The sequence below is a fragment of the Antechinus flavipes genome, chromosome 3 (assembly GCF_016432865.1).
Source record: "Antechinus flavipes isolate AdamAnt ecotype Samford, QLD, Australia chromosome 3, AdamAnt_v2, whole genome shotgun sequence".
Classification (NCBI taxonomy): Eukaryota; Metazoa; Chordata; class Mammalia; order Dasyuromorphia; family Dasyuridae; genus Antechinus; species Antechinus flavipes.
The window spans coordinates 287,105,305-287,126,621 of record NC_067400.1 but is presented as its reverse complement, the minus strand read 5'-3'; the positions used below and the strand labels follow the sequence as shown (position 1 = coordinate 287,126,621).

Genomic DNA, 21,317 nt, shown 5'->3' with positions numbered 1-21,317 from the left:
TATTTAGACTATAGAAAAGAATACAGAGAGGCAGCTTAAGGAGTCTTTTAGACTTTTAGGAGTTTTCAAGTTTAAGACAGCCTGCTACATTGACAATGGTATCTATTCTTTTCCTATCTTACCAAGGACAAAATGGGAGGATATAACATAAACGGTTTAGGATAGAAATAATGACAAACTTCCTGATCTTGAATAATGCTTTATTCACCGGCTTTAGAAAAGGAAAAAAAAGGGAGGGAGGGAGGAAGGAAAGGAAAAAAAAAAAAATCAAAGCAAAAGCCCACCCCCATCCCCCCCCCCCCCCCATAATTCTTTTCCACCACTTAAAGTGACATTGAAGAACTGGTGTCCATAAGGAATGATGATGTCTATCCCTTTCAAAACAAATCCCTTCAAAAATCACATTCCTCTGCTTACAGACAAAACAATTTGATCAACTGTTCCTCCCCAACTATCCTTGTCAAGAAGAAAAAGAGAAACTAGAGTTTTTTCTAGAGGTGGCTAGATGGACCCAGAATCAAGCAGACCTAAGTTCAAATATAGGCTCAAGACTCTTACTAGCTATATAACCCTCAGGCAAGTCAAATAATGCTTGCCTCAGTCTCCTTACCTGTAAAATGGGAATAAAAACAGCATTGATCTCTCAGAGACCAAATGAAACAATATTTGAAAAGAGGTCTTAGCACAGTACCTAGCATAGATTAAATGGTATTTGAATGATTTTTCTTCCTTCTTCCCTTCCCCATTACCTTCACATTTTCACTTACTACTCCTATAATACTTTCTCCTTTTGTTATTTTTCTTGCCTCTATCCTTCTCTGGATTGATAATAGAGGTAGCTGTTGCTGGGTGAAAACAGCACTGGATTTGGAATCAAAAGACTCAGCTGTTCTTATTATCACTATAAATTAAAATGAGGATGTGTGTGTGTGTGTGTGTGTGTGTGTGTGTGTGTGTGTGTGTGTCTGCCTACTTACTAAAGCTCTTTGAAACTCTACTTGATTAACCTGTCTTCAAGAGAATCAAGGGACTGATTTGGCCAAGGGAAAAAAAAAAACAGAAAGAAAAAAATAAAGGTAATTTTCTCATCAACTGGCGGAGTCTAAGTTCAGAATCTGCCTAGCCTTGCCCTAAAAATTGATACCCTCTCAATGTCCTCTGTCTGGCCATTACTTACAGCCTTATCCCTTTACAAGAGCCTCATCTTGATTAGAGCATGAATCGTAGCGTAAAAAGACAAAGCCTTAAATTAAAACCCATCACGAGCTTTTACTGCCCTGTGCCAAGGGGAGCCCTCACTGCTATGCCATATTTGGCATAAACAGCACAAAATGTGACAGGATGAGGCACAGAACCACACTAGAGGACGAGAAATGTTGGAGATAAAAGACAGGGGGGGGGGTTGTGTGTGCATCTGCAACAAAGTCAATGGCTTCCAGGTATGCAAAATGTGAGTTTTTATCTGGAGCCCAAGCTGTCGCAGGGGAAGACTATGGCGAAGCAGCTGGAGAAGAGTCCTGAAAGGGCAGGAATCAGACTGTAGGTGAACTGTCTGTCTTGCCTCCATCAGGCATGATTAATCTGTAGCCAGGTGTCTCATTTGCTTATTTGGATGGTTTGCAGTTTTGCTTTGTTTTGCTTTGTTTTGCTTTCTTCTGAAATCATACTGCATTTTGTTTAGTTTATTTAAATCTTAATGGTGCTCATAACATGAGGATCTTCCTTCTTCAATATGCCTTTCAAACAGAACATTTTGATTAGGGATATTTTGGTTTTGTTTTTCTTTTAATACAAAGTTATTGAAAAAACAAGCTTCTTAGCTGTACCAGATCTAAAACTATATTATAAATAAGCGGTCCTCAAAACCATTTAGTACTGGCTAAGAAAGAAAGTAGTCAATGTGTGGAATAGGTTAGGTTCACAGGACAAAATAGTCAATAATTATAGCAATTTAGTGTTCGATAATCCCATAGACCCCTGCTTTTGGGATAAGAACTCACTATCTGACAAAACTGCTGGGAAAATTGGAAACTAGTATGAAAGAAACTAAGCATTGATCCACACTTAACACCATATACCAAGATAAGGTCATAATGGGTTCATGATCTAGACATAAAGAATGATGTTATAAATAAATAAGAAGAGCATAGGATAGTTTACCTCTCAGATCTATGGAGGAGGAAGAAATTTGTGACCAAAGAAGGACTAGAGACCATTACTGATCATAAAATAGATAATTTTGATTATATTAAGTTAAAAAGATTTTATATAAACAAAATTAATGCAGACAAGATTAGAAAGGAAGCAATAAATTGGGAAAACATTTTTACATTCAAAGGTCTCATTTCTAAAATATATAGAGAATTAACCCAAATTTATAAGAATTTAAGCCATTCCTCAATTGATAATTGGTCAAAGGATATGAACAGACAATTTTCAAATGAAGAAATTGAAACTATTTGTAGCCATATGAAAAGGTACTCCAAGTAATGAGGAAATCAAATTATCACTCTTTCCAGATGATATGATGGTATACTTAGAGAACCCCAGAGATTCTACTAAAAAGCTATTAGAAATAATGCACACCTTTAGCAAAGTTGCAGGATACAAAATAAATCCACATAAATCCTCAGCAATTTTATACATCACCATTAAAATCCAATAGCAAGAGATACAAAGAGAAATTCCATTCAAAATAACGGTCAATAGCATAATTTGGAAATCTATCTACCAAAAGAAAGTCAGGTATTATATGAGCAAAATTACAAAACACTTTCCACACAAATAAAGTCAGATTTAAATAATTGGAAAAATATTAAGTGCTCTTGGATAGGCCGAGCGAATATAATAAAGATGACAATACTTCCTAACTAACCTATTTATTTAGTGCCACATCAGTCAGACTCCCAAGAAACTATTTTAATGACCTAGAAAAGTAACAACAAAATTCATATTGAAGAACAAAAGGTCAAGAATTTCAAGGGAATTAATGAAAAAAAAAATGAAGGTGGCCTAGCTGTACCTGATCTAAAACTATATTATAAAACAGTGGTCATCAAAACCATTTGGTATTGGCTAAAAAATAGATTAGTTGATCAGTGGAATAGGTTAGGTTCACAGGATAAAATAGTCAATAACTATAGCAATCTAGTGTTTGACAAATCCAAAGATCCCAACTTTTGGGATATGAATTCACTATTTGACTGCTGGGAAAACTGGAAATTAGTATGGCAGAAATTAGGCATGGACCCACACTTAACACCATATACCAAGATAAGATCAAAATGTGTTCATGATTGAGGGATAAAGAACAAGATTATAAATAAATTAGAGGAACATAGGATAGTTTACCTCTCAGACTTGTGGAGTAGGAAGGAATTTGTGACCAAAGAAGAACTAGAGATCATTATTAATCACAAAATAGAAAAATTTGATTATGTCAAATTAAAAAGCCTTTGTACAAACAAAACTAATGCAAACAAGATTAGAAAGGAAGCAACAAACTGGGAAAACATTTTTACAGTTAAAAAGGCCTCATTTCCAAAATATATAGAGAATTGACTCTAATTTATAAGAAATCAAGCCATTCTCTAATTGATAAATGGTCAAAGGATATGAACAGATATATTTTCAGATGATGAAATTGAAACTATTTCTACTCATATGAAAGTGTTCCAAATTACTATTGATCAAAGAAATGCAAATTAAGACAACTCTGAGATACTACTACATAGCTGTCAGATTGGCTAAGATGACAGGAAAAAATAATGATGAATATTGGAGGGGATATGGGAAAACTGGGATACTGATGCATTGTTGGTGGAACTGTGAATGAATCCAACCATTCTGGAGAGCAATTTGAATTATGCCCAAAAAGTTATCAAACTGTGCATACCCTTTGATCCAGCAGTGTTACTTCTGGGCTTATATCCCAAAGAAATACTAAAGAAGGGAAAGGGACCTGTATGTGCCAAAATGTTTGTGGCAGCCCTGTTTGTAGTGGCTAGAAACTGGAAATTGAGTAGATGCCCATGAATTGGAGAATAATTGGGTAAATTATGGTATATGAATGTTATGGAATATTATTGTTCTCTAAGAAATGACCAACAGGATAATTTCAAAAAGCCTGGAGAGACTTACATGAACTTATGCTAATTGAAATGAGCAGAACCAGGAGATCATTGTACACAGCAACATCAGTATTATAGGATGATCAGTTCTGATGAACATGACTCTGTTAATAATGATATCATTCAGACCAGTTCCAGTGATCTTGTGATCAAAAGAGCCATTTACACCTAGAGAGAAGACTGTGGAGACTGAGTATAGATCACAACAGAATATTCTTATTCTTTTTGTTGTTGTTTGCTTGCATTTTATTTTCTTCATCATTTTCTTTTCTGATGTGATTTGATTTTTCTTGTACAGCAAGATAATTGTATAAACATGTATGCATATATTGGATTTAACATATATTTCTACCATGTTTAACACTGAAAAAAAAAAAGATTCCCACAAAGAGCCTTTCCTGATCCCCCTTAATTTCTGTGCCTTCCTCCTAAGATTATCTCCAATTTATGATACGTGTGTATGTATATATTTACATACATACATAAATATATGCCTATATGAATGTGTACGTGTGTAAGTATATCTATTTAGTTTGTATATAATTGTTTATAGGCTATTTCCCTCATTAGATTGTGAGTTTCTTAAGATCGAGGACAGTTGGTTTTGTTTTGGAGGCTTGGGGCCTTTCTTTGTACCCCTAGTACTTAGCACAGTGTCAGTATAATAAATGCTTGTTGACTTGCCTTTTTGACTTTACTCATCTCTAGAAGAAAGTCATTAAGATTTGACTAGGCATGGATCCAAGTAATAACACTAAATTTATATACAAACCTTGCTATATGATATAAAAGAGTAACTTGGAATTAGGGCAGTAAAGACAAAAGACGTGGAACAGAAAAACCACTGGTAAAATATTGCAGCAAGAATCTTCTTACAGATATTCACATGTTTCAATTTAAAAACAAAAAACTAACAAAGCTTCCTAGAGTAACTAGATTTTTCCAGGAATTCCAGAACATAACTTAATGGAGGTGACACTAAATGGCTAAGTTACAATAGCCAATAATGACCTCCTTAATGATTTACAGTCATAAATTATTATCCACTTTCTGAAATTTTTATGAAACTTTTTAATCTTAGGCAAATTTTATAAATCATACTTTTGGAGACAGTATCCATTCTCCAATTAGTCAGTTTTCCCCTTTGTACCACCAACTTTGATAATTTGTAAAAAGAAAAAAAAAAAACCAGTACTATTTTCAACACAGCTGATTTTTGTAAATGCTACTTGTAGAGAAAAAACACAGAAAGTTAAAGTTGAAAAGGTCTTGAAGTTCACTGAATTCAACCCTCTAATTTCACAGGAGAGGAAACTAAGGTTCACAAAGGAGAATAATATGCAGCATGGAGGAATGGAAAGAATTCTGTACCTGCAGTCAGAAAACCTTGCTACCTATATGACCTTGGAGCATATTTCCTCTCCCCACCCCTCCAGATTGTGAGCTTCCTGAGATCAGGGGTTGTCTTTGCTTTTGCTGTCTCTATTATTCCCAATTTGTTTCTCATGAAATAGTTATTCAGACAAATCACTGTTGATCAAAGAAATGCAAATTAAGACAACTCTGAAGTACCACTACATACCTGTCAAATTGGCTAAGATGACAGGAAAAAATAATGATGAATGTTGGAGGGGATGTGAGAAAGCTGGGACACTGATGCATTGTTGGTGGAGTTGTGAATGAATCCAACCATTCTGGAGAGCAATCTGGAATTATGCCCCCAAAGCTATCAAAATGTGCATACCCTTTGATCCTTTGCTACTACTGGGCTTATACCCCAAAGAGATACTAACAAAGGGAAAGGGACCTGTATGTGCCAAAATGTTTGTGGCAGCCCTGTTTGTAGTGGCTAGAAGCTGGAAACTAAATAGATGCCCATCAATTGGAGAATGGCTGGGTAAATTGTGGTATATGAACGTTATGGAATATTATTGTTCTGTAAGAAATGACCAGCAGGATGAATACAGAGAGGACTGGAGAGACTTATATGAACTGATGCTAAGTGAGATGAGCAGAACCAGGAGATCATTATACACTTCAACAACGATACTGTATGAGGATGTGTTTTGATGGAAGTGGATTTCTCTGTCAAAGAGACCTAACTCCGTTTCAATTGATAAAGGATGGACAGAAGCAGCTACACCCAAAGAAAGAACACTGGGAAATGAATGTAAACTGTTTGCATTTTTGTCTTTCTTCTGGGGTTATTTTTACCTTCTGAATCCAATTCTCCCTGTGCAACAAGAGAACTGTTTGGTTCTGCACACATATATTGCATCTAAACGGTGACATATTTAACATGTATAGGACTGCTTGCCATCTGGGGGAAGGGGTGGAGGGAGGGAGGGAGGGGAAAAGTCAGAACAGAAGTGAGTGCAAGGGATAATGTTGTAAAAAATTACTCTGGCATGGGTTCTGTCAATAAAAAGTTATTTTTTAAAAAAAGAGTGAAAAAAATAGTTATTTAGATAATCCTGAGTACAGAGCTCTGTTATGGGCACAGGAGAAGACTTAAGATCTGGGGACACAAGATCAGATACCTACTGAAGATGTCTCAAAAGTCTTAGTATGGCTTTTAAGTTTTATTAAAGCTTTAATCAATCAATAATCAATCATTTAATTGCTTAAAACCACACTAAGACATCTAGAACATGCGGTATGGATAAGTATAATATATTGTACTATATAATCTATAAATGCATAAATTTATGCATAAAATGAAAAAGGTTGAGAAAGTATTATCTGAGGTCCAATATGGAAGGTCACTGTTACCACATGAAGCCAGGGAAGACTTCATGGGGAAGGTACCACTTGAATTGGTGGGCCTTAAAGGAAATTGATAAAAATTAAAAAGACAAAGTGGAGGAAGGAACTTATTGAAGACAGGGAGAAAAGGAAAAAGGAACAGAGGCAAAAGAACAGAGCATGAATGGGGGTGATCTTTTCCATCTTCCAAGCAACAGCAGCTAACAACTAAAATTCTCTTTCCTCTTTACTATCTTCTTTCTGCAAATTCTCTTTTCACATTATAGTCTAGGGGGTGGAGAAAATAATAGGAAAGACAAAGAATGAAAGTGAAATTTCATCAACAATAACAAAAACTTGTGATTGTCTAGTATTTTACTAATTACCCTAACTCTATGGGGTAGAAAGTGTATTATTTAAATTTTTCTAATTAGCTAAGGAAACCAAAGTCAGTCTAGATCAAATCACAAAAAAATCACAACATTAATAAATAGTGAAAGTGACACCTGAACTTTTGGCTCCAAGTTCAGTATTTTTTTCCACCATTTTATTATATATTAAGAAACTCTTAGTTCTCCTTTTTAAAAAAATCTGTATTCTTTCTTAAAAAGTATTGATATCACTTCTCACTAGTCTCAGGGCCTCTCTCTGTACCAACTTGTAATGAAGAAGCATAATGAAGCAAAATGAATCAACACCCATTGGTCGTATCTGACAATTGTATACCTCATTCTTCCTGAAGGCTCATATCCTCTCTGCTGAGAGAAGGAAGTTGTGTTTGCACCATTAATCCTCTGAAATCACTGCATTTATCAAAGATTTGATGATTTCTTTCAAGGTTACTCTCTTTTATGAAAATGCTGCCATCATTTTGTAAATGATCCTTCTGGTTTTGCTGATTTTTGTTGTTAGTTTGTATAAATGTTCCCAAATGTCTCTGAATTCTTGATATTTGTCATTTCTCATACTGCACTAATATCTTATTATATTCATATAACAGAATTTGCCCAGCTGTTCTCAAATTGAGGGCACTCAATTTGTTACCAAAAAAATACTACTATGAGTATATGGAATCTTTGACTTCCTTTGTGTATATTGCTAGTTTTGGTATTGCTGTGTTTGTGTATATAACTCAGTTACTTTTTTTTTTTTTAGTATAATTCAAAATTGTTTTCTAGTGAGAGTGAGTCATTTTCAATTCCACCAATATTGAACTAGTAGAGCATCTATTATATATTCATTTATTTAATGAAACTTTATTAAATGCCTATTATTGTGTATGCAATACTCCCCATTAGGTGACAGAAGCTATATAGAGTTAAGTAAAATACAAGCTCTGATCTTGAGTACCTTATATATCTAATACTATGTAGTTAATTCTAGGAAAAGCCTATTATAGGATGTTAGAAAAGAAAAACGCTGCTGTTTTCTAGAACCTGCAGTCTAATAGGGCAGATAAAACATACACACATAAAATGATTAAGAAAACAGTGAGATCATAGATAATAAATGGTACACAGTGTGAAAAAAAAGACTAAAAACTGGGAAAATAGTGGACTTCAATAGTGCAGCAATGCAATATGGCAGCTAAGAAAGTTAATTTTATTCTAAAATACACCAAAGGTTTCTCAGAGAAGTGGCAGTCTATTCTAAGTCTATCCTGGTCAGACAATCTCTGGAACACTACATTGAGTTCTGGGTGCCTCATTTTAGGAAGAGTCTTGATAAGCTAGACAGTGTTCTATGGAAAGCAACTAAGATCATAGAGGACCTTGAGATAAGACGTAGGAGATTCCCTGAAGGAAGGATGCTTAATCTGGAGAAGAAAAGAGTGTGCAGGGAGGTACATGATAGCTATGTTGCAAATTTCTAAAGGACTACAATCTTGGAGAGGGATAGAAAGAGAGAAACAGGAACAGTGAGTAAAGATTACCAAGAGGCAAATTTTGGCTTGATATAATGGGAAAAAATTTGAAATAATCTAAATATTATTATTAATATTATTATTACTGCCTAGAACTAATAGGTTTGCAAAATGCTTTGTAATTATTGTATCATCTTATCTTCACAACACATCCCTGGGGGGAAGGTATGAAATTATTATCTCCATTTTATAGATGAGGAAACTGAGGGAAACAGAAGCTAAATGACTTGTCCAAGATCATAATAAGTGTTTGGGACTGATTTTGATTTCAAGTTCTTTCTGACTCCAGAACCCAGCATTCTATCCGCTCAAAACCAAGTTGTCACAGATATTACTGTTCAGGAGGCCATAACTATCTTCAAACAAAAGCAGGACCACTGATTGCATGTATTTTTTTTTAAGGGATTCTTGTTAATTTTATGGTTTGGTCCTTAAGATTCCTTCCAAGTCTATGATTATGTAATAATGGATTACAAAAAGGTATCAGTTTGGAATCTGACTATAGCTCAAGTGCAGCTAATATTTAATGTTCATCCCTCTCTCTATGTAAATTTCCTAAAAGCATTAACTACCATCCACCCTGGAATCAATATAAAATACATACAAAATACATTATCTTCTAGATAGATTATTTCTTAGGTAGTTTTGCATCTTGTAGACAAGAGATAAATATTTATTTTTGGAGGAATATGAAGAACTAAGCATTTTAATCTTTTAAGCTAGTTGGAAGATGGTGGGAAATTCAGCCATTATCAAACTATTCCAGCTTTAAAATCCTTCAGTTTGGAGGACACATGACCAGAAACACTTTCTCTTTTATTATCTGAGCCTTTTTTTCTTCTCTGTTTCTCTACTCTGTCCTTCTGAGCCAGGTTTCTCTGTGTCCTTTGGAAATTACTTTCTCCAAAAAAAAAAAAAAAAAAAAAAAGCCTTAAAAAAAACCTTTTTCCTGGATTCTTATTCTAAGAAAGAATGACTCTGGGAAACAGGTTTTTTCTGGTCTTGCAGGAATCCAAATTCTACTTTATTTTAATATAATTAGTATAGTCTATGAAAATTGCTTCACTGCTGCTTTATCATACTTTCAAAATATTTAATCTTTTGCCTCTGGAAATCCATGCTAATGTCAGAACCGAGGATAGATCCTCAAAGAATCTTGTAACATAAATAGCTAACAGAATCTAAAATGTGCAACAAGAGATAAGTCATTGCTATCCCAGCATTGATCATTTAAGTACAGACCCAAAGGCATCCAGGATAGAGAGAACCTGTAGACCACTTTCTTGGAAACATAGCCAGAACTTCCATATGTTCCTGAGTAAATGCTTGAATCCATGCCCTTGCATAAAATCACCAGAATTCACCAAAGAATTTTTAAGCAGTTTTAAGTGAGCTCAAGGACTGTCTCAATGAATGAATGCTGCTTCCTTCACTCCCTAAATCATGAAAATTTCTCTTCCTTCCCCGGTGAGTGATTTAAACCACACCATTGGCAAGACAAGATGACATCTGTCTAAAACAGGTGGCAGACTGTTTCATATTCCCTCATCCACACAGTGACTACGCGTTAATGATTCTGATTATCATTACAACATCAACTTTTGGCAAACTACAGCATGGTATCTAGTCACTCAATCTTAAAATCTCCTGTAGAATAAGGATGTGACAATAATGAGTTTTTAATAACAAGAAATATAAGGGTAGTTGGCTTTAAAAATTAAGGAAAAAATATATGCAATGAACTGAGTGCTTGCCAAAATAAAATGTCATACTGGAAGTATTTTTTTTTAGATTTCTGACAGACATCATATATTTTCTTAAACCAATCAATCGATCATCCTTTCATTTACTTATGCAGCAGCCATTTATAGAGCAACTGGCATATGCAAAACACTCTGCTAGGTAGGCCCCAGAGGATAAAAAATAAAGATAATTAAGACATGGTCTCTGCCCTTGTGGCATTTGCCATCTAATTTGCATAATTCAGATTATGTAAATTTAGCATTATACTTGCAAGCTAAGCTAAAAGTCTATGAAAATGGGTGGTGACTGTTGATATTCAGAGTTAGTATATTCTTCTCTAGTCTTGAAGTAAATGTATGAACCAAATTAAAAAAAAAAATCATGGTATTGAGAGCTAAAAGAGCTGTTTTAGAGATCAAATATTCTAAATTCCCCATTTTCAAGATGGCTCCCTGCCTTCCTTAAAGTTCTAGCTAAAATTTCATGTTCTAAAAAAGGCCTTCCAATTTCCCATGTTTAACATATATTTGGATTACTTGCTGTCTAAGAGAGGGGATGGGGAAAGGGAGGGAAAAAATTTGGAACACAACGATTTACAAGGATGAATATTGAAAATTATCTTTGCATATATTTTGAAAATAAAAAGCTATTATTTAAAATAAAAAATAAAAGAAGAGGTCTTCCCTAATCCTCCTTAATTTTAGCACTTTTCAAAATTATTTTTACATGTGCTTGGAAAAAAATTAACTTCTATTAAGTGGAATTTTAGCATCTTTTCTTTGATATCATCTCCCACTTTTCCTATATATATCTTGTTTATGTATACTTGTTGGGGCAGCTAGAATAGAACTGAAAATAGAGTACTGTTCCTAGAGTCAGAAGCACATGAATTCAAATTTAACCTCAGATATTTACTAGCTACATAAATCCCAGGCAAGTCACTCTTCATCCATAAAATGAGCTGGGAAAGGAAATGGCTTTGCCAGGAAAAACCTGATGAGCATGACTGAATTATCTCAACAACAAACATATTTTTGTTTGGATGTGGGCTCTCTTATTACACTGTGAGTTCCTTGAAAGCAGGACTGATTTTTTGCTTTCCTTGCACAGTGGCTGGCACAGAATAGGAGCTTAATAAATACTTGTTAATAATCATCAATAATAAATACTTGATTAGACTTCTTGTTCATGTTTCCAGAGAACAGAACTAAACACAATAGAAGGACAAATGAACTAACAACACTATATAAAAGCAGAAGGGGCTGTCTTGTCAGGCAGTGAGCCTGGAGAACCTCAGGCAAAAGCTGGAGGACCACCAGTCAGGTACACCATAGGAAGATTTCTTTCAGTTATCAGTTAGATTAGACAGTCTATGAGTTTTTCTCCAACACTGAAAAACACGTTTTTTCCTCAGCCTTTGGCAAAAAAAAAAAAAAAGACTCTAGCCAGAGCCATGAAAATTGATAAAGACTCTCTTAAAGTACCCATGACACTGGGACAACATGAATGCTGGGATTCAGGGGTAAGTGACACAGGATATGCTGAGAGGAGATATACATATGTTCACACACACATATATATAATATAGAAATGTATATTATATATACATATGAATGAAAAGTGGGGGATGATATCAGAGAAAAGGTGCTAAAATTCCACTTAATAGCAGTTTATTTTCTCTAACTACATGTAAAAATAATTTTGAAAAGTGCTAAAAGTAAAAAGGACTAGGGAAGGCCTCTTTTAATTTATTTTTTAAAATAATAGCTTCTTATTTTCAAAATATATGCAAAGGTAGTTTTCAGCTTTTCACCCTGCCTAAACCTTGTTTTGCATGTTACTTCTGCTTACATTTATCTCTTTCTCTCTGTTCATATTATCTCTATTTTTGGTTCAGATTCTCATCTTTTGCTTAGATTAAATAATAATAGCAAATAGCTAGAATTTATATAGCATTTAAGTGATTGCAAAGCATTTAAAATATTTCATTTTATTTTCACAACTATCTTGGGAAGTGGATGCTATGATTTTCCCTGTTTTACAGACAAGGAAACTGAGGCAGAAGCTAAGTGTTGTCTGGTGTCATACATCTAGAAAGTGTATGAGGACAGATCTGAACTCAGGGAGATGAGTTCCTGATTCCAGACCTGGAGCACTCTAGCCACTGCACTACTCAGCTGCCCCTTCCCATAGTTATCAAAATGATACTTTTCTAAAACACAGTCACCTGCCCCAATTCAAAAGTAGTCAAAGATTTCCTATGACTTTTAGGATGAAATACAAAATCCTTAGGTTGGCATTTAAATCCCTCTACTACCCTATCTCCTACCTTGCCAGCCATATTTTATTTTATTCCCTTAGACACATATTAAGTGTTACCTATATGAAATATTTCATCTTCCCCTTTGTTGCCTTAGCACATACGATCCCCTATATCTAGGTTTCATTTGCTCTTCACCTCTGCTTAAAAATTCCCATATTCCTCCAAAAAGTAATTCAAGTAAAACTTCCTACATAAGGAGAGGCCCTTCCTGATGCCCACCCCTTATCTCAGTTACTTATACTCTTACTAGTTTTTTTGTTGTGGGACATCAATCAATCAGTAAATGTTCACTAAGCTCCAACTATGTGCCAAGCTATGTTTTAGGGAGGAAAAAAAGAGGCAAAAATACAGTTTCCTTTCAAAGAGCTTAAAGTCTAAGAGGATAGACAACATACAAACAAAAATATACAGAACAAACTATATACAGGATCAATAGGATGTTTAACAGAAGAGAAACATTAGAATTAGGAGAAGTGGGGAAACTCTTCCTGTAAAAAAAAGAGAGAGAGAGAGAGAGAGAGAGACAGACAGACAGACAGACAGACAGACAAAGAAAAAATGGTTCTAATTTGGATTTCAAGTAAGCTAATGAGGCTAGTAGACAGACCACAGGAGAGAGAGTATTGCAGGCCTGGAATGGAACACCTATATATGTACATGTCCCCCAGCAGGACCTTGGACATAGGAGGATGGGGTGGTGACTCTGGGGAATGAGACAAGAAAAAGGTGCTCCTGTGATTTGGTTCATATATAGGATTCTCAGGGAGGGAATTCCTTCTCCCAGTGAAGATCAAGAGATTGTTCAGTAACTTATTTTCTTAAAAAATTGCTCTAGGGTCACTGTTCAGTGTCAAACAAAATCAAAGACTTGAAAGAAAGTATGAGAATAAATTTTTGGTACTGTGAAAACTGGCCAAGTTTTACCAGCTATAGAAATTTGTCAGAGGGTCAAAATTATACTCAGAGGGTAGAACTGTTCAGGTGTCAGAAGCTGAAATGAAGACTGGCTGGCCCCGATCTCTTCCCCAAATGGCAGTCCTGGGACAAATGAACAGAGCATGCACTCTTCTGTCTTTTGCAGCAAAAATATCATATACATGGCTCCACAATACTATCTAGTGCAACCCAAATCAGATTGAAATGTAATTGGAAAATATTTAACAAATTTTAAAAATAATACATATTTAAGACTAAGGCAATATATGACCTATGTATAGCCTAGGAATCCCTATTTTTATATGTTTTTATATGACTTTATATATGTTTTATATGAGTTTAACACCATGGCCACTATATAGGAATCTCTTATATACACACAAAGATCCTTCTTGGAGATATAGGGATCAAAGTTGTTACTGACTCCTCTTGCCTAAGTCATATTAGTAGATTGATGGTCAATAGGACACAATAATTAAGAACTACAAAAATATGTCTGATAAACCCCCAAAATTCAGGTCTGGAATAAGAACTCACTATTTGACAAAAATTGCTAGGAAAACTGGAAAATAATATGTCAGAAACTTGGCACAGACATGTATCTCACACCTCATACCAAAATATGGTTAAAATGGATATTTGATTTGAGCATAAAATATGATACTATAAACAAATTAGGAGAACAAGGGATAATTTACCTACCAGATCTTTGGAGAAGGGAAGAATTTATGACTAAACAACAATTAGAAAACATTAAGAAAGGTAAAACAGATAACTTTGATTACATTAAATTAAAAAGTTTTTGCACAAACAAAACCAACAGAAACAAGCTTAAAAGGGAAGTACAAAGCTGGGGGGAGGGGAAATCTTTACAGCCACTGTTTCTGATAAAGGTCTCATGTCTCAAATTCATTCATTTATTTATTTATTTGCTCGCTCACTTATTTATTTATTTGATGAGAAATATGTAAAGAACCATGTCAAATTTATAAAAATACAAGTCATACTCCAATTGGTAAGTGGTCAAAGAATATGAAGAAATAATTTTCAGATGATGAAATTAAAACCATCTATAATCACATGAAAAAATGCTCTAAATTACTATTGGTTAGAGAAATGCAAATTAAAACAACTCTGAATACACAGTAACAGAAAGAATATGCGATGATCAATATGAAAGATTTGGTTCTTCTCAGTGGTTCAGTGATCCAAAGTAATCCCAATAAACTTTTGACAGAATGCTATCTGCATCCAGAAAAAGAACTAAGGAAACTGAGTTAAATCAAGACGTGCTATGTTCACTTCTTTTTTCTGTTTTTTTTTTTTCCCCTCTCTCCCATGGTTGTTCCTTTTTCTCTTCCAACATGATTCATAAAGCAATGTGTGTTTAAAAAAAAAAAAAGTGGAAAAAAAAATTGAGCTACCACCTCACACCTCTTAGATTGGCTAAAATGACAGGAAAAGATAATGATAAATGTTGGGAGGAATGTGGGGAAAATGGGACATTATTGAATGGCTGAACAAGTTGTGTTTTATGAAGATGATGGAATATTATTATTATATTAAAATGATGAATAAACTGATTTTCAGAAAGGCCTAGAAAGATTTATACAAACTGAATGCTGAGCAAAACAAGCAGAACCAGGAATATATTGTACACAATAATAGTACAAATATGCAATGATCAACTATGAAAGACTTGATTCTTCTCTGTGGTTCAATGATCCAAAACAATCCCAATAATCTTTGGAAAGAAAATGCTGTCTGCATCCAGAAAAACAACTAAGGAGACTGAATGTAAATCAATACATGCTATGTTCACTTATTTTTTTCCTGTTTTTTTTCTCTCCCATGATTTCCCTTTTGTTCTGATTTTTCTTTCCCAACATGATTCATAAAACAATATGTGTTAAAAAAAATTAACAATTTGTAAAATTTAAAAAAAGGTAAATCTATGTTCATTATTAAGTATGATTAAGATAAATCTCAGGAAATCTAGATGTTATGGGAAATATGAGAGGTAATGGAGAGTTATATTCTCCATGAGATTATAACATTCATGGACATGTAAAAGGAAAAAACCCTTCACGAGGCTCAAATGAGATTAAGCTTTTAAAGATAAAGAGATAAAGATTAAAAAATAGATAAAAGGTATTTTAAAAGATAAATGTCCTGTGAAAACCTGAAAATATTTTTAGACCAAAGTCAATCATTTTGGTTCTTTGGTTCAGATCTATGATTTCATTGATCTAGGGAGCTCCACAAGGTACTTCCTTTGCAACTTAATGGTCTTAGAGTTATTTGGGAAACTAAGAAGTTACACATCTTGCCCAGGATCACACAACCTGAATGTTTCAGAGGCAACATTTGAACTCAAGCCTTCCTGACTTCAAAGTTTGTTCTCTAACCATTGTACCACACTACTGATAATTATTATTGTTGTTACATAAAATTTAAGATTTTATATCAATTTTGTTTTAATATCCTGAAAGTTGAGTTTGACTGATCAGAGAGTAGAGGTGGAAAGTAGAAGTTTTTTCTATAGAAGCATGCATGTGTGTGTGTGTATATAACATGTATGTTTACAGACACACATGTATATTCATTCATTTAATCTGTAAACAACTACTTTTAAAGCACCTATTACATATAAAACATTTTGGCTAGGAACTAAAAGATACAAATCTATTAAGAATACATATACAGATATATGTGTGTACATACATAAATATAGGATCTTTTAAAGAATATATCCATATATACATATGTGTAAATGTATGCATGCATGTGTGTACTTATGGATGTAGATATTATTCTAAAGCCATATATTTTATTGATATACTTCATATTTCCAGATTTCATATGAAGATCTATATCTAAAGATTTTTGTCTCTGTTCACTCAGTTATTCAGACTATAAAAGTATATGAGAAAGGACTCTGGCTTTAGACCTACACCCAAAGGAAATAGCTGCCTATGACATGAGAATATTTTAAAATTTTCCCTATCCGCTGGTCTCTAGGGCTTGAAATTTCACTATTAAAGAGTTATTCTTCTGGATAATAGTAAGAATTTTCTATTCAAATATAAATTATCCATGGAAAGAGTCACACTTTAAGCTTGTGGCCTGCTATTCAATGCCATACAATTCCTTTTCAATATAAGAAATAGCTGAGAACCAAACAGGTATTAAAAAATAAGGCAATCTGTGGGAGAAGGGGTATCCTCTACAAAATTGTTGCACTTAGCAGATGGGAGAGGTCATAAAGGTTCTGGCCTATGGAGGTAGATTTAAAAGGCTATAAAGTACAGAGTAGGAAGGGACAGATAATGAAGATCCCCATCCTTCAAAAATCTTACTTCAGGCCAGCATCTCTGAGGGGGTAGGATATGATCCCAAAACTCTGTTAGGAAGTACACCTATGCATGACACCTATGCAAGCTAGATTTTTGACAATCAAATTTTTTACTTTGTTCTTTCATTAGTTAATTCTATACCTTGATTTTAATTCATTCCCTCTGCTGTGCTCATCAAAGACAGCAGAGTTGGCTGCTGTTTAATGGATGATTTCTTTTTCTCTGACTTGTTTTATGAATTTGGGCAGGATTTGGAAGGTGGGATTTGACATTATTGTACTATTGTTCTATTTGGTCCTGCTACCAAGAGATTTCAACAAGGTAACAGAATGGAAAGAATGCCAGATTTGGGGGGGAAAAAGACATAGTTATAGGAAAGTCATTTAATATTTAGGGGCAGCAAAATGGTGCAGTGGACAGAGTGCTAGACCTAGAAGTAGGAAGACCTGAATTTAAATCTCATTTCAGACTTGGTCTGTAACCTGATTGATCACTCTGTTTACCTCAGGTTCTTCAACCATCGGGTTGTTGTGAGAAACCAATGAGTACCCGGCATGTTGAAGAAGTTTAATAAAATGTTTTTTCCTTCCTTTCTCTATGAGCTCCAGTTCATTCAATTGTTACAAAAACTGGCATTCATATATAGTACTTTAAAGCTTGCAAATTGCATTACAAATATTATCTCATTTGATCCTCTCAATCACCTAGGAAAGAGGTGCTTTATTATCCCCATTTTACAAATAAGAAAACTTAGGTTTGGAGAGATCAAATAATTTGCCCAAATTATTAAGTGTCTGAGATAGTATTTGAATTCAGGTCGTCTAGATATCAGGTTCAATATTTTATCTTCTGCTCTACTTATGTGTCCTAATTTTAAGTAGAATAATAGTAGCATCTAATTCACAAGGATATTATAAGTATCAAATCAGATAATTTGTGTCAGCTACTGGTGAGCATGCTCTAGGAAGGAGAACTGAGGACCTTCTTTCTCCAAGATAAAAATTTGACTACCAAGAGAGATGCAAATAATGAATGGCTAAATAACGAAAAATTGAGAGAAAAGATGAACAGAGTAACAAGGCCATCTGGCCTGGGTGTCCTTTTCATTATTCATAGTTGTTTACATGTCTCCTGTTATACTGTGAATTCTTTGAAGACTTAATAAATGCTTCTTGAGTTGACTAAGACTTCTTAAACTTTTTTCATTTATGATCCTTTTTTGTCTAGGAAATTTTTACATGATCCCAGGTATAAAGCTATACAAAATAGGTATAGTCATCAAATATTTACCAATAATAATAATAAATAATAATTTTGCATTCTCTACATTCAGTTTACAAGACCCTATAAGGGGTTGTGAACCACATTTTAAGAAGCTAGGGATTAGACAGACTATATGCCTTGAGAGAAATACAAGGTATATCCTTGGGCTAATTATGAAGGTCTAACTATTATAGTTTCTTCCCCAATTAATATCCCCTGTACAAGGGGATGCTGAAGTTCTTGAATGTCTACCAAGATTGAACCAATCAGAAGTTCAGAATAATAGGTCCACAAGCTCAATCATATGTGTCATAACCTACTAGCAGTGCTAGGGTCTTCAAACCCAATAAAAATGGGGACACGATAAGAAATTATATCATAAATGGCATTTTTTCCGTGTAAATTAGTAAAATTGATTTAGCCTCAAATTGGATTGCTGTAAAGACTTGTCCTGTTTATTTCACACAGATGTTAATATTTGTATTAGTATACTGAAGACTTTATTAAGGACCAGAAACTCTTTAAGCCTGGAGGAAACTGTCTTTCATCTGGAAGGACCTGAGAAAAGCCCTGGCAGTTTTCATATTCCTTGTAGTCATTATAAATTCAGCCAAATCTAATATGTTTCAATATATCATGGTGAACTATGAGTTGTGAGTCAATATATCTTGAAAAATGTTTAGGAATAATTAGAAAAACATGATCATCTCTCCAACTCTTATAATTAGTCTCCTGAAACTAGATTTGTCTGGCATACAGTAAGCACTTAATAAATGCTTGCTGACTGACTGGTTGATCTTCAGTATCGAGTATCAAATCAGTCTATCACTGGACTGGATCACTGTGTTAGCCAGAACAGACAATAGCCAGCTTCTGCAACTAGTCACTTCCATGTACATATATTCACTACCATGTCAAGAAAGAATCGGTAGAGCGAGAGTTTTGGTGGGTGGCCAGTTCACCAAGTCTATACTCACTGCAAGAATGGCCAGATGACAATTTTAACTTTTCAAAGTGTTTTCATGTCTATGTTCTCATTTCATATCAAAAGCAACTGTAGCACAGACATCCACCCAGTATTCAATGTATCCAAGATGGGGCAGTTCAATGGAACCAAAACATTTTTTAGCACCGAAGTCAGAGTCAAAGATGAAAATAAAATTGGAGTCCACAAAGAAAGACTGAATAGACTGCATGTGAACCCAGCATGGAAAGAACAGCAAGATACAAAATGGTCTTCATAACCAATGGCATTTGTGGACACCAATAAGTGGATAATGTGCCAATCAGAATAAAGAATAGAAATGAGAGAGCTTGACAGAAAGAATTCTTAGAGAAGAAAAGAAATCCCATCTCTTTAGAGCCTATAAACTAAAAAAATATATACTTACATTCCCCTCCTTTTCAAAATCAGGTGGAAGAAGTTTCACAAAGTTATCTGGAAATACTCCTCGTCTTCCATTCAGTTCTCCTTCCCACCAGCCTACATCGATGCAATCCTAAAACATAAAAAGGAAGAAGTTGAGAAATAGCAGACATACTGAATGGATATTCTTTCTATCTATGTCTCTGTCTCTTTCTTCAGCTGCAGAACTTGGACAAATCACTTAAGCTCTGGAGAAGGAAACCACACAAGAGAAGAAAATGGGAAAACCCTTCAGTATATCTGCCAAGAAAACCCAATGGACAGAGATTCATGAGGGTTACAGAACTGTATGAATGAAACAAGTGAGCAATATAGTAATTGCCCAAGCAAACAATCTGGTAATCCAAATGCCCTGTCACGTACTGAGTAAAACAGGCACCAGCATCATGCAAGTTCAGTTCATTCATGTTGCAGATGAGACAATTGGGCCCAATAGAGAGTAAGTAGCTGTCCAAGGTAGGAGTTCAGCAAGCAGTAGAATGAGATTTGAACTAAGGCCCTCAGGGCCCAAACCTAGAGTTCTTTCCCTGGTATCATGCTATCTCTATCTATAGTTGAATTTTTTGCTTGGAAACCAGGTACTCAAGTTATTTTCTTTATGCTTCTTCAATGATATCCTCACTTCTCATGTTGGCACTCCTATAAATGTACCTCCTGCACTGTAAGGGTTAAATGAGATAATATTTGTACAAGTATTAGGCATAGTGCCTGAGATGTAGCAGGTGTTATAAAAATGCTTATTCTTTTCCCCCTCTTCCCTCTAAATCATACTATAAATACTCTTAAATTTGATCTCAGGAAATAAAAATTTGTATCTAAGTTCAGAATTAACAATTACAAGGACAAGATTCCCATCTAAGTTAAAAATTAACCAGACTGAACACAACAAAATTTGAATTGCTGTAATGATATTGTGCATGCATCCTTTTGGAATAATTACAACCAAAAAACTTTGAAATACCCATTTGCATTTGCGTTATATTATCTCAGTTCCTCTCGTAGAAGAATCTGATATAATCCTGGAGAATCCACATTGTTAACTGATGGTTTGTTTTTTAATTGAGGGGAAGTTGGAAGTAGAATTTCTCTGAAAAAAAAAACTAAAAAAACTCATCAATTAATGAAAAAAAATCAAATGAAGGTGGCCTAGTTGTACCAGATCTAAAATTATATTATAAAGCAGCAGTTACTAAAACCATTTGGTATTGGCTAAGAAATAGACTAGTTGATCAATGGAATAGGTTAGGTTCAAAGGACAAAACAGCCAATAACTTTAATAATATAGTGTTTGACAAACCCAAAGACACCAGTTTCTGGGATAAGAATGCATTATTTGACAAAAATTACTGGGAAAATTGGAAATCAGTATGGTAGAAACTAGGCATTGACCCACACTTAACACCGTACACCAAGATAAGGTCAAAATGGGTTCATGATCTAGGCATAAAGAATGAGATGATAAATAAATTGG

The 21,317-nt window shown here is 34.4% G+C and overlaps 1 protein-coding gene across 6 annotated transcripts in view; it reads right to left on the bottom strand.

Annotated features, from left to right (window-relative positions):
• The window catches only part of SH3KBP1 (SH3 domain containing kinase binding protein 1), a 457,572-nt gene that overhangs the window by 71,192 nt on the left and 365,063 nt on the right, over positions 1-21,317 (bottom strand). For all 6 annotated transcript variants that reach the window (XM_051985147.1, XM_051985148.1, XM_051985150.1 and 3 more), the window contains one exon: positions 19,812-19,919. In XM_051985147.1, the coding sequence (XP_051841107.1) occupies positions 19,812-19,919 (108 nt within the window). The remainder of the gene's footprint in view (positions 1-19,811; positions 19,920-21,317) is intronic.